The 12,855-nt window shown below is 33.8% G+C and overlaps 1 protein-coding gene across 2 annotated transcripts in view; it reads right to left on the bottom strand.

The window, feature by feature from the left end:
* Positions 1-2,700: 2,700 nt before the first annotated feature.
* Positions 2,701-12,855, bottom strand: part of LOC106870552 (pachytene checkpoint protein 2 homolog) — a 28,867-nt gene continuing 18,712 nt past the window's right edge. For both annotated transcript variants that reach the window (XM_014916678.2, XM_052966409.1), the window contains 3 exons: positions 8,693-8,805; positions 7,152-7,221; positions 2,701-4,833 (listed from right to left, as the gene is read on the bottom strand). In XM_014916678.2, coding sequence (XP_014772164.1) covers positions 4,738-4,833; positions 7,152-7,221; positions 8,693-8,805 — 279 coding nt within the window. In that variant the 3' untranslated portion in view covers positions 2,701-4,737. The remainder of the gene's footprint in view (positions 4,834-7,151; positions 7,222-8,692; positions 8,806-12,855) is intronic.

Here is a 12,855-nt window from a genome sequence, read left to right as displayed (position 1 = left end):
TTTAAAGACTAGTACTTATACTATTGGTTTCTTTTGCTGAACCACTATGCTATGGTGATGTAAACATGCCAACACTAGTTGTCCAGAGGTGATGGGAACAAACACGGACACAAAAACACACACACACATTATATATATATATATGACGTTCTTTTCAGTTTCTGTCTGCAAAATCCACTAACAAAAACCTTTTTTGTCAGCTTGAGGTTATAGTAGAAGACACTTGCCAAAGTTACTATGCAGTGGGACTGCACCTGGAACCATGTGGTTGGGAAGCAAGCTTCTTACCATACAGTTACGCCTATATAAATTTTGACTGCAAAAATATCCAGATGTGTTTTAATGCTAGAAATCTTCATTGGACACTGTCACTCTTATCTGCAACACTCGCTCTTGTTGTTGACAGAGCTACATACAATTGTCTATGTGGAAATGGATTAATTGTTGGGGAATTGAACTATTTTATTCAGTAACCGATATTGGGATGTAGTGAGTGTCTTTTCAAATGTTGGTCTAAATGGAAGTTATAATCTGCAAAAGTGAAAAGCAGAGTTGTGTCAGGTCTCATCTGAAAACAAACAATTAGATGAGCCTTTTGTTTATAGACATGAAAAGTTAAAATTTTCACTAATGCTATATCAAGACAGTGGAGGCGCAATGGCCCAGTGGTTAGGGCAGCGGACTCGCGGTTTCGATTCCCAGACTGGGCGTTGTGAGTGTTTATTGAGTGAAAAACACCTAAAGCTCCATGAGGCTCTGGCAGGGGATGGTGGCGAACCCTGCTATACTCTTTCACCACAACTTTCTCTAACTCTTACTTCCTGTTTCTGCTGTGCCTGTAATTCAAAGGGTCAGCCTTGTCACACTGTGTCACGCTGAATATCCCCAAGAACTAAGTTAAGGGTACACGTGTCTGTGGAGTGCTCAGCCACTGGCACGTTAATTTCACGAGCAGGCTGTTCCGTTGATTGGATCAACTGGAACCCTCGACGTCATAAGCGACGGAGTGCCAACAACAATATCAAGACAAATTTGAAATTTTATTCTTAACCATCCAATTTATTGTGAAATTTCTTGAGAAATATTAATTCTGATTACTCCAAAAGTAACAGTGATAGTTTGAGCTTTAGTTGCTGCATCTGTTAGACCCCCACAAAATTTCAACTTAAATGTGAAAAATTCCATAATTTCTACCATGAACAGGCATGTCAGAAATATCTACATTTTGTCCATTTTCATCCAATTCAATAATTGTCAAATACCTTGAGAAACATTCAAAACGTTTTATTCCAACAAACTCAGATATTTCACTAATAGGTTCTACATTTGTTAGATTTGACTTGAAGACTTAAAATTTTCACTAGGTAAGAAGCTTGCTTCCCAACCATATGATTCTAGGTTCAGTCCCTCTGTGTGGCACCTTGGGCAAGTGTCTACTTTAGCCTCGGGCCGTCCAAAGCCTTGTGAGTGAATTTGATTTGGTAGATGGAAACTGAAAATAGCCCATTGTATGTATGTGTGTGTGTGTGTATATATATATATATATATATATATATGTGTGTGGGTGTGTATATATATGTGTGTGTGTGTGTGTGTATATATATATATATTTATCTGTGTGTCTCTTTGTGCCTGTGTTTTTCCTCCCACCATCACTTGACAACTGATGTTGGTGTGTTTACATCTCTGTAACTTAGCAGTTTAGCAAAAGAGACTGATAGAATAAGTACTTGGCTTACAAAGAATAAGTCCTGGGTCGATTTCTTCGACTAAAAGACCCTTAAAGGTTGTGCTCCAGCATGACTGCAGTCAAATGACTGAAACAAGTGAAAGCATATCATACTTAATAGAAATTTGTAATTTTATCTCATTATAATTTAGTTTCGATTTTGTTCAAAAGTACTGACTTAACAGATGTTTCCAACTAAATTACCCAATTTGCAGCCACTTCTTACCCAGACATTCGAGGGCCATCACTGAGTATAATTACAAACAGTAGACAAAAATATTGGCCATCATAGTCCATAGCACTTCATAAACACCACATGGTGTGATACTTTCTCCAGAATAGTTTGAAAGCTTCTGTGTTGTGAGTTTGAGTTTAGCTTCTCAGGTTCATTCCACAGGCTAGCAAACGTAGTGTAGCTGATCAGTAAAAAGATGCTCCCGTGTTAACTTCCATTTCAATATAGTAGCCCCAAAATATCATTAACCCTTATAGCATTTAAACTGGCCATATCTGGCTCAGATATTCTACCTGTTTTATGTTAAATCTAGCCAGATCTAGCCTCTCACACCTACCCTACAATATAATTCTAAAAAGTAAGCAATCACATCATCAAAATCTCAAAACTATGACATAATTTATGATTAATTTTAGACAATGTGAATAAATAAGCATTACATTTGACAGAGTAATCTGAATGCTAAAGGGTTAAGAGATATGTTTGACAATATCCCTTGAGGGTCAACAATTTATCTTGAATAAAAGTTCAAGCAATAACTTATTCTTATTGCAAACAGTAATAAGAGTAGCAGTTTGCAACTGATCTGGTTTGATTCACTCATTTCTCCAATGCCAACTTTGTGAGTTTAACCAATGATTTTGATGACAAAATGATCAAATTAACCCAAATATAATATTAATTAGTTTTGACAGAGTTCTTTGTCAAATTTACTATTAGATTTTTAAAAAACAATGTTGATATGTATAATAAAAGGGGAAAAAATGTTTATTCAATCTAAAATAGAATATGTAATTTTGAACAATTTTGTATTTAAGTGTTTTTCAAAATAGTAATTTAAGTTAAATTACTAAATCATGCTAAAATAAAAGGTAATGATATTCATAATTTCATGAATGAAAAGAAAATTGAGTTTACAAAAACATAAAAATATAAATATTGGGTAACATTTGGAATAAAGAAATTAAAAAAAAAAAAAAACCAGTGATAATTATTTAAACAAATGTGTAAAATGGCAGTCATTTAAAACTGTAACACAAGAATATCACAATTAAGATGAAATCTTGATCATTTCCAGAAGTTATGGGCCATGTCTTAAGAAATTTGAGATCAAATGTCTGATTTCTTTCAAATACAAACAATATAATCAGCTATGAAAAATTTTAAAAAAATCCCTTGAAGGCAGTACCCCAGTTTGCTTGCAACCCAATGGCTGAAACCAGTAAAAGAATATATATATATATATAGTTGAAATTTATAGAAAAACAAAATATGAAGACAGGTGTATGAACAACAAGCAAGTGTATTAGTTTGACACTTGGGAAAAAAGAAAAAGTATTTTATGTTTCAAGCCTATGCCCATTATATATATATATATATATATATATATATATATATATATGTGTGTGTGTGTGCGCACATGTGTATATTGTGGGGAGGGGCACATGGCTTAGTGGTGAGGGTGTTGCACTCATGATTGCTAGATTGTGGTTTCAGTTCCTTGACCAAATGCAAGGTGTTCTTGAGTAAAACACTTCATCTCATGATGCTCTGCAATCACTTTGACACCTGATGCATGATACACCATGCACCTGTTCAGACAACATTGATTAAATGGAGAGAAGAGATAATGGATGATGTTCAGCATGAACATTTGATCACTATAAACAAACCATTTATGTCGTCTTCAATGGGAGAGTCTATCATTATATATATATATATATACATACATATATATATATAGTGTGTCTGTGTGTGTGTGCATGCACACGTATTTCTTTATTAATATTAAATCTTAACATATGAACAAGGTCTATTATTTACAGGTGAAAGGAACGAGGATGTTGTGTTATTAGAGGTGTAAGTGAAAGTTACAAAAACCAACATAGGTATGTTAGCTGGCCTCACAGGACACTTATTTTTCATCATCATCTCTTGCCTGTGTATTTAACATGAATGGGAGAATGTACATTAAAAAAAAAAAAATAAATACAGGCATAAGGAGAAAGAGAAACCAGAGAACTATGATAGACAGGATGAGTCTGTAAATATGGAATTGTAGCATAGATGAATCATTGCAGCAATGCAATAACTTTAATGTGTGCATATTATTAGCTAGTCAGAGGTAGGATGAGTGAGGTAACAGCAATGTGTCATACCGAACAAAATACATTGCTGAATTATAGTTTCAACAAAAGGTTTTGTGGGTCCAACATTCATTTTAAACATTCATAACAAATGTGTTTTTGTTTTACTCTTACCACACATTTATACTTATATGCATACACAATACACATACATATTTACAGTTGTGGCCAAAAGTTTGGAACATAGGTCTGTAAATTAGAATTTTTATATTAAATGCTCCAAGTTATATTTGGTTGGAGCATATATTGGGCATAAGAATTTTAATTTTGAAAAAAACATACCAAACTTTTCGCTATGGCTGTATATACTCACAATATACACATACACACATAAAGCTTACATACCACATGTCAGTATAAAACACTTTAATGTTTACACAACTTACATCACATACACACACATAAGCTTACATGCACATACAAACATTCTTATGTACATATACACACATATATATTCATCTATTTACATGCATACACAGTAAGGAGAAAAGTTTAGTTATTCATATAGATTTTTGTTTTCTTTTTTTCAAGTCAAGTATTTTTAATTTTCTGTCCAAAAGTTCTTTTCCATTCACACATACATGTAAATAAACACACATATGCTTAGATTCCAGTAAAACATCACTTTAATTGTCCTTACACAAATTATTTTGTTGAGTAAACTGATTGTCAACAGCTTTGTCAAGAGCGTCCAGATACACTTCCAACGTCGACGATGAAACCTAAACATGAACAAAATATGTAGATTAAAGTAGTGAAAAAAAAATTTTGTTCTTTAACTCTTTAGCATTCAAACCGGCCATATCCAGCCAAAATAATCTATTTGTTTTATCTTCAAACTGGCCACATCTGGCCTCTCACACTTATTCTACAATATTATTCTAAAAATAAACAATCACATCACTAAAATCTCAAAGCTATAAGGTAATGCATGATTAATTCAAAGCATTATATTTGATAGAGAAATCTGAATATTAAAGGGTTAAAGTACATTTATTTTTTAAAGTACCTGCCAGTTATTTCCAACATCAGTAACTGAATAATCACTGTTTTTCTATATATCATTGGTGATGGAATTTGGCTGGCATGCTGTGTCTGAATGCTTACTACTGATGAAGAGCAGGTACACTGAAATCAGGTGATCTAGTGGTTCAGCCACACTAGATGATTATCATCTGCTAACCATATGTATGTGCTTTTAGCACTGTATGTCTATATGACAAAATCTCTCAAGGCAAATATCACAATAATATGACATTTTAACATGCATGTTAAGTAGGACATAAAGCTTGCCATTCAGTATTAATTTCCATCACTAATATTCATTTTTTAAAGTATGGTTTGAAATAGCTAATTACATAAATATGACACCAATTTGTATACAATTACTCTGATTGCCTTTTTTTATAACTGGACAGTTTAGAATTATGTTTTATATGTCTCCATAGAATAAGCTCTATTAAGGGAGCTACTAATAGACCAAGGTATACTCAGTTCAATTCATTATACCATATAGTCCTTATAATCAAGTGTGATAATTAGTAGATTTGGATTAACAGGAAATAAAAGATCTGCATAACATTGAGCAGATGGTGAAAAAAATGTAGCCATGCTACACGATGAGAAAATTAAAACACTTTCTCTAAATGTCTCAATATAATCAAATATGGTTTTAAAAGGCTGGACACTGTATTTGCCCCTCAAATTTCATCAATTACTATAATTCTAGAAATGAATAATTTTAGTAAATCATGTAGTGAATGCCATTGATTAGTTTCAATTTTCTATTGGAACCATAGCTGCAGACATGGTTGTATAACTAAGAAATTTGCTTTGTGACCACATGGTTCTGGGTTCAATATCATTGCAGGACACCTTGGAAAAGTGTTTTCTACGATAGCCTTGATGTCTTATGAAAGAAGCTGCACAAAAGCTTTCTGCTATAAATCACCACCATCATCATTATTTTTTGTGTCTGCTTTTCCATGCTGACATAAGTTGAATGTTTTGAGGAGTTTTTCTTTCTTTGAAGCAGTGTTTTACAGTTGGATGGTCTTTGTGTTGCCAACCCTTTTATTTGCCTCTGATGAAATGCAGGAAGACACACACACAACCAGGCTGATGTGTCTGTCAGAATTCCTATATTCCACAGAAATGAAATGTGAGAATTACAAGCAGAACCACAGTCATGATTATAGAGGATTTATCTCAGCATAATCTGTTGGGTGTGCAATGTGAACTTGAGTAAAATGTTGAGTACAAGACAGTAATATTATATCATTTCTTTAAACTAAGATACTGGCTGCTTCCTGGAAGGAAGATGATTGCTCTTGATCAATAGATCATGTAAATAGATGACACACGATGAGTAAAGAGGATATGGTGGTGATTGTGATGGTGGGAGTTATAGTTAAGATGAAGACAGAGAAGATCCATTAACATCAGGCATGCAATGTTCACAAGTCACTTTGTGCTGCTCCCAAAACTGGGGCTATTGCTTCTCCTTCAGAGCAGGCATAGCAAACCAATGGGTTGAACTAAAATGCCTCTCCCATTTTATGCTTGATTATATAGCAAGCTGTACACGTGCTCCTGCCTTCATTCTGCATGATGGTGGTAGTGAGGAGTGTCAGGTTTATATGAAAAGCCACCCATTGCTACCAGTCAACAATGAGCATCAGTAATGAACCTGACCTGTCTAGAAACACACTGGGGAGTCCCAGTCAACTGCATATCTTTGGGAGCAGTTTGACTGCAAACTCCGATGGAGTGGTTTCAGTTACAAACTCGGTGAAAGTGAGAATGTGATATACCAATACATGGGAGCTTGCAGTGTCACAAAGCATGGGTCCTGGCCACAATAATATGGTGATGGAGACAGCAAATATTTTCAAACATTTCAATTAATGTTACAACAGAATATGGCTTAAAAGTTAATTCAATTCTTCATGTTAAGCATATATAGTGCAATATTTTGTTAAAAAAAGAATTTAGATTATACTTAAATTGATCAAAGAAAATGCAATATACTTAAACATACCCTCAAAAACAGAGCATGAGCAATAAATGGCATCTTTCTTAATGTTCTCCCACTCAAGCCATAACTTTTCCTGCGAAAACAAATGTACAAAATTAATAAATACAATATAAAAATACATGTTTAATATTCAAATTGTTTATCTACAGACACAAACATGGTTGTGTAGTTAAAGAATTTACTTTGAAAGGTTGCATACACCAAGAGTAAGTATCCTCTACTATAGCCCTAGGCCAGCTAATGCTTTGTGAAAGTATTCAATAAACATAAGCTGAACAAAGTAAATTTTGTGTGAATATGTACATGTATGTGCATATGGAGGTATATATATATATATATATATATATATATATATATATATTACATAGAAAAATGCGAACATGAAGAGTGATATTCTTAAGATTATAAACCTGGAAAAGTACAGGACAAGTTATTACACCTGTAAAAGTATAGGACAAGCTATTACTTCTAGTAAAGTAAAGAATAAGAAACTTTTTATTTGAAATATTGCAGCAAAGAATGCCAATTCTTCTAATTTATCACTCTTTACAGTTCTCATCTTTTAAATTTATTGTACAAAACTGTTCAGCTAATTTGTAAGTTTGTCTAATTAGTCTCTTTTTTCTGTATTTAAGGTAGTAAATTTGCCAAATTCTACTTAAATAAGTATAGTGTTATTTGTAAACTATAATAAAATAAGTTTTAATATTCAAATTTTAATTTTAGCTGCAATATTTTAAGTAAAAAGTTTCTTATTCTTTACTTTACTAGAAGTAATAGCTTGTCCTATACTTTTACAGGTGTAATAACTTGTCCTGTACTTTTCCAGGTTTATAATCATAAGATTATTACTTTTCATGCTCGCATTTTCCCATGTAATCCATGATTTTCCAGGTATTGCTGTTGTAAGATAATTAATAATTTAAGATTTTACCTTATTAAATGCTGAAAGATAATATTTCAATTTTTCCATTAAGTGATGATAATATTTCAATTTTTTTCATGTTTAATTTAAATATATGTTGTGATTGAATTATTTGATATTATCCATCCCACCAAATTAATGAGCAGGGATTTCTAGCATATTGTTGGTTGCACCATGGCTCACCAAAAGTTACAAACAACAAGATACTAGTCAACCCTAGGCTATGATAGAAAACAATCATCTAAGTTCTTAAGCAATCAGATCAAACTGAGAACTAAGTGGCTGTGAAGCAAACTTCTTAGCCATACAGCCATTATAGATAATGAAACAAAAATATTACATAGAAGTTTAACAAACTGAGGAACAAAAACAATATCAGGTAAGTAAATAGAATATAGAAAATGAAATCTCTTATCTGCATGCCTTAAATACACACGCTATAATAAAAATATTCTGGTTATTTCATTAGTCTTCTTTTTCTTTCTTTTTTTTATTTATTTAAGATTAGATTACAGCTGAAATAGCTTGCAGTCCTAAGTAGAAAAATCCACTTGCTAAGAAAATTCAATAAATTCAAATGTAGTAAATTTAGTAAAATCATTGCTGTTAATAAACTCACTGTGAAATGGTTAACAATTGAAGACTAAGCTTTGTGGCATCGTTATCAGCATAACCAGTAATTTCTAAAACTCGAATATCAAGCATTTGCTGAACAGGTGAAATTATGCCCGTCTGTAATTAAAAACAAGATTTTAAAATATAACAAAATTATAACCTGTACATATTTTTGACAAAATTATTTCAGGAAAAAAAAACAAAAAACACATTGAATGTGTTTTTCTTAATAAAAGGAGTATTTGAGTAGGAATGAATAGTCCTTTAAACAACGTTTGCAAAATGAAATTGATTTCAAAGATTAGAAACTAATCTAATTATTAACACAAGATATGAATTAATTAGAAGCAAATAAATTGAATAAATACACTGGTTACAATCAATTTGAGATTAGAAGCAAATAGCATATATTCTATAGGCTACAAAGTTTTAGTTGGTTTTTTTTTTTTTTCATTGCTTTAGTCAGGAAGAGAACTGTACTCACAACCAACAGAAGTCATCTGGTACTAGTGAGAATGACATAGTTTAAGTTGTTCTTAAACAGATTCAAGTTGGTGGAAGGACATGAGTAAGGAGGGAATTCCAGAGACCTAAAATTCTAGTGAAGAAGGACTGGAGGGAGCAGTGATTATAGTAGGGGCGGGTGGGTTAGGGCCTTACCTGTACAATAGAGGTAAGGCCTGAGTGGAGGTGGGATGAGAGCGGTAAAAGAACAGAGTAGAGACAGAATGCCTCTGAACTAGAAATAGGAGTAGGAATATGTTGGTGAGCAACCTCATGTCAGTTAGCCACCTTTTTTTGGATGCAGTCCAGGATATCTGTATGTGTGGCAGCAGTCCCATCTCAGGTATGGGAGTGGGAGTAGTAATCTTCTGCGAGTCTTCCCCTAAGGAAGTAGGCAGTCATTGGTATGACAAGGATCTGAGATTGCCAGAAGAGATCTTCAGTGATAACGAATTACAGTAATTTACAATAACTATGAAGTTATAGCAGCATGTTGTTCATGGATAGGGGAGGGGGGACAACACTGTTTTCTTTGTGCATGTAGTGTTTATAGCCTCTTACAAATTTTTCAACAAAGCACCTTAGAGTTAATCTAGCAAAAACCAAAGTCTTAGTAAATAGGAGAACAGACAAATTACAAGTCCCTTCAGGTAGATGGCCCTGCTTCATCTGTAGAAAAGACATAGGTAGTAACTCTGTAAGATGTACCTGGCGTAAGCTATGGAAACATAAGAGGTGCAGCAATATCAGAGGAAGGTTAACAGGGAAAATAGTTTTTGTGTGTGGAAGGTGCACAGGTACCATTAACACTAAGAATATACAGAAAATAGACTCCATCAAATGCCAGGGGGGGAAAAAACTAGAAGTAGGTGACCAAGTCAGTAGCGGAGGTGGATGCTCCGAGAGCATAGCTGTGAGAATAAGAATAGGCTGGGCAAAGTTCAGAGAGCTCCTACCTCTGTTGGTAACAAAGGGCTTCTCAGATTGTATGATGGTTGTGTGCAAACAGCCACGCTACACAACAATGAAATGTGGGCTGTGGCCACCGAGGAGATGCGAAAGCTTGAAAGGAATGAAGCTAATATGCTTTGCTGGATGTGCAATGTCAGTGTGCATGTATGACAGAGTAAGCATCCTGAGAGAAAAGTTGGGCATAAGAGGCATCAGATGTGGTGCACAAGAGAGACAGCTACACTGAGATGGCCATGTAATATGTGTGGTGGAGGACAGCTGTGTGAAGAAGTGCCAATTTCTGAGTGTGGAGGGAACCTGTGGAAGTGGTAGAGTCAGGAAGGCATGGGATGTGGTGATGAAGCATGAATGTTGCTTCTTTGAATGCTGGGCCTTATGGAAGCAATGACAAGTGACCGGGACCTTTGGCAATATGCCATGCTTCAGAAGACCCATCAAGCCAAGTGAAATCACAAACATAGCTGATGCCAGTGTTGTATAACTGGCACTCGTGCCAGTGGCATGTAGAAAGCACTCTTCAGATGTTGGGCGATATGCTGTATTTAAGAAGACTTGTCAAGCCAAGTGAAATCATAGTAGTGGCCAATGTCAGTGTCGCCTATCTTGAACCTGTGCTGGTGGCATGTAAAAAGCACCCATTGAACTTTGGGCCTCACGGACGCAGTGACAAGTGACCGAGACCTTTGGCAATATACTGTGCTTGAGAAGACTTGTCAAGCCAAGTGAGATCGTAGTTGTGGTTGATACCAGTGTTTTTTAACTGGTACCTGTGCCAGTAGCACGTAAAAATCACCCACTACACTCTTGGAGTGGTTGATGTTAGGAAGGGCATCCAGCTGTAGAAATCATACCAAATCAGATTGAAACCTGGTGCAGCTTACCAGTTTTCAGTCAAACTGTCCAACCCATGCCAGCATGGAAAACGGATGTTAAATGATGATGATGATGTACACATAAGAAAAAAAATTTTGAAAATTGATTATAAGGATGATGACGAATAATTCTTTTATGCATTTCTTTTAAATATCAAAATATTTTGCTAATTACAAATGTAAGTGTATTAATTTAACTATAAAAAAAAAAAGTAAAAACATTGTGATTAGAACTGAAAAAGAAATGTATTTAATTCTAAAATTTAACAACAACTGAACTAAATTTATTAATGAGAAATGGAAACAAAAACTATGAACAGCTCCTAAGAATGCTGCTAAAGACAAAATGCCTTGCATCATTAGTAAAACAATGATTTGATAAGTTAATCTGACAGACTACTTTTCAAATATAAATGAACATTTTCTTTGAACAATTATCTCTTTTCTTCAATAGTATAAGAATACTTTTGTGCAAACAATTTAAGCTTTAAACATTAAAAACATTTTAAAAAGACAATAATTACCAATCATTGTCTCAATCTTAGAATAACACAAACTCCTATTAGAACTGAATTATTTGTGCTGTTCTCATTTTGCGTTCAATATTGTCAATGAAGTACTCAAAATATTTATTGATGGAGGTAATGTGATAGAATTCTTCTTTGATTTTATTGCAGTTAATCTTTAATGCAGTTAAAAATCGAAGACAATCTTCCACCAACTGCACAGACATATGCAATGGCATATTTCTCAATAATAGTCATTGAAACAAATAAAATTGCAAAATGATTTAAGAAAACGTTGATCATAATAAATAAAAACATCTACAATCATAATAGAAATGCAAAACATCTGTAATACTGATTTTTGACACAAGAACAAATACAAGATCAACATTAGCAGGAGAGGAGAGTGAGAGAGAGAAATGGCCAGACGCTTTTCATGTTACCAGTCCTTAGCTGTTTCAAAGTAAGGTAATATTTTCCCATTGCTGGCCATGTTTTTTGAACAACCTCATTTATATGACAATTATGACACTCATTTACAGCCACCAGGTGATGTCAAGAGAAGGGGACACACAAACACAAATTACATACATACTCATATATAGAAAAGGCTTCTTTCAGTTTCCATCTATCAAATCCACACACAAGGCTTTATAAGCCAGGGTTATAGTAAAAGACCCTTACTCAAGATGCTGTGCAGTAAGACGGAACCCAAGCTTCTCAACCATACAGTCATGCCCACACATTATCATCATCATCTGCTATCCATGCTAGCATGGATTGCACATCTCTAGTATATATTACTAGCATTTATTTTTTATTGCAGAGATAAAAGACTCCCAGCAAGAACTAAGATTTAATATGGAATTTTACTATTTCTGCCAAATTTCAACATCCAATATACAAAATAAATACAAATTAAAACTAAGTGAATTAAGCATATTAAAGCAATAAGGTTGTTATTGTAAAAATATAATTTTTTCACTCTTTCATATCTTTTACTTGTGCTAGCATACATAAAATGGTTCTTGAAAGTAGCTATTTATATATGCTCTTCTATTCCAATGATAAGAACAACTAAGATAGTTGTTCTTATCAATGGAAGCCATTCCCAGTCACTGATGTTGAGCTATTGAGTACTACACTCCATTTACCTAGCAGCAGGTCATATGAAACATGGGGTACTGAGCCAATTGAAACTGACAAATAGTTTAGAAATTCTCAAAACTTTTTAAATTATGTATTTCAAATCAAAGATAATGAATGATACATGGTTTCATTTATGACAAATACAGCAAAACATTTGGTCCAAT

The sequence above is a fragment of the Octopus bimaculoides genome, chromosome 3 (genome assembly GCF_001194135.2).
Source record: "Octopus bimaculoides isolate UCB-OBI-ISO-001 chromosome 3, ASM119413v2, whole genome shotgun sequence".
NCBI classification, from domain to species: Eukaryota; Metazoa; Mollusca; class Cephalopoda; order Octopoda; family Octopodidae; genus Octopus; species Octopus bimaculoides.
Note: the sequence above shows the minus strand (reverse complement) of the source record. Positions and strands in the feature narration are given on the sequence as shown.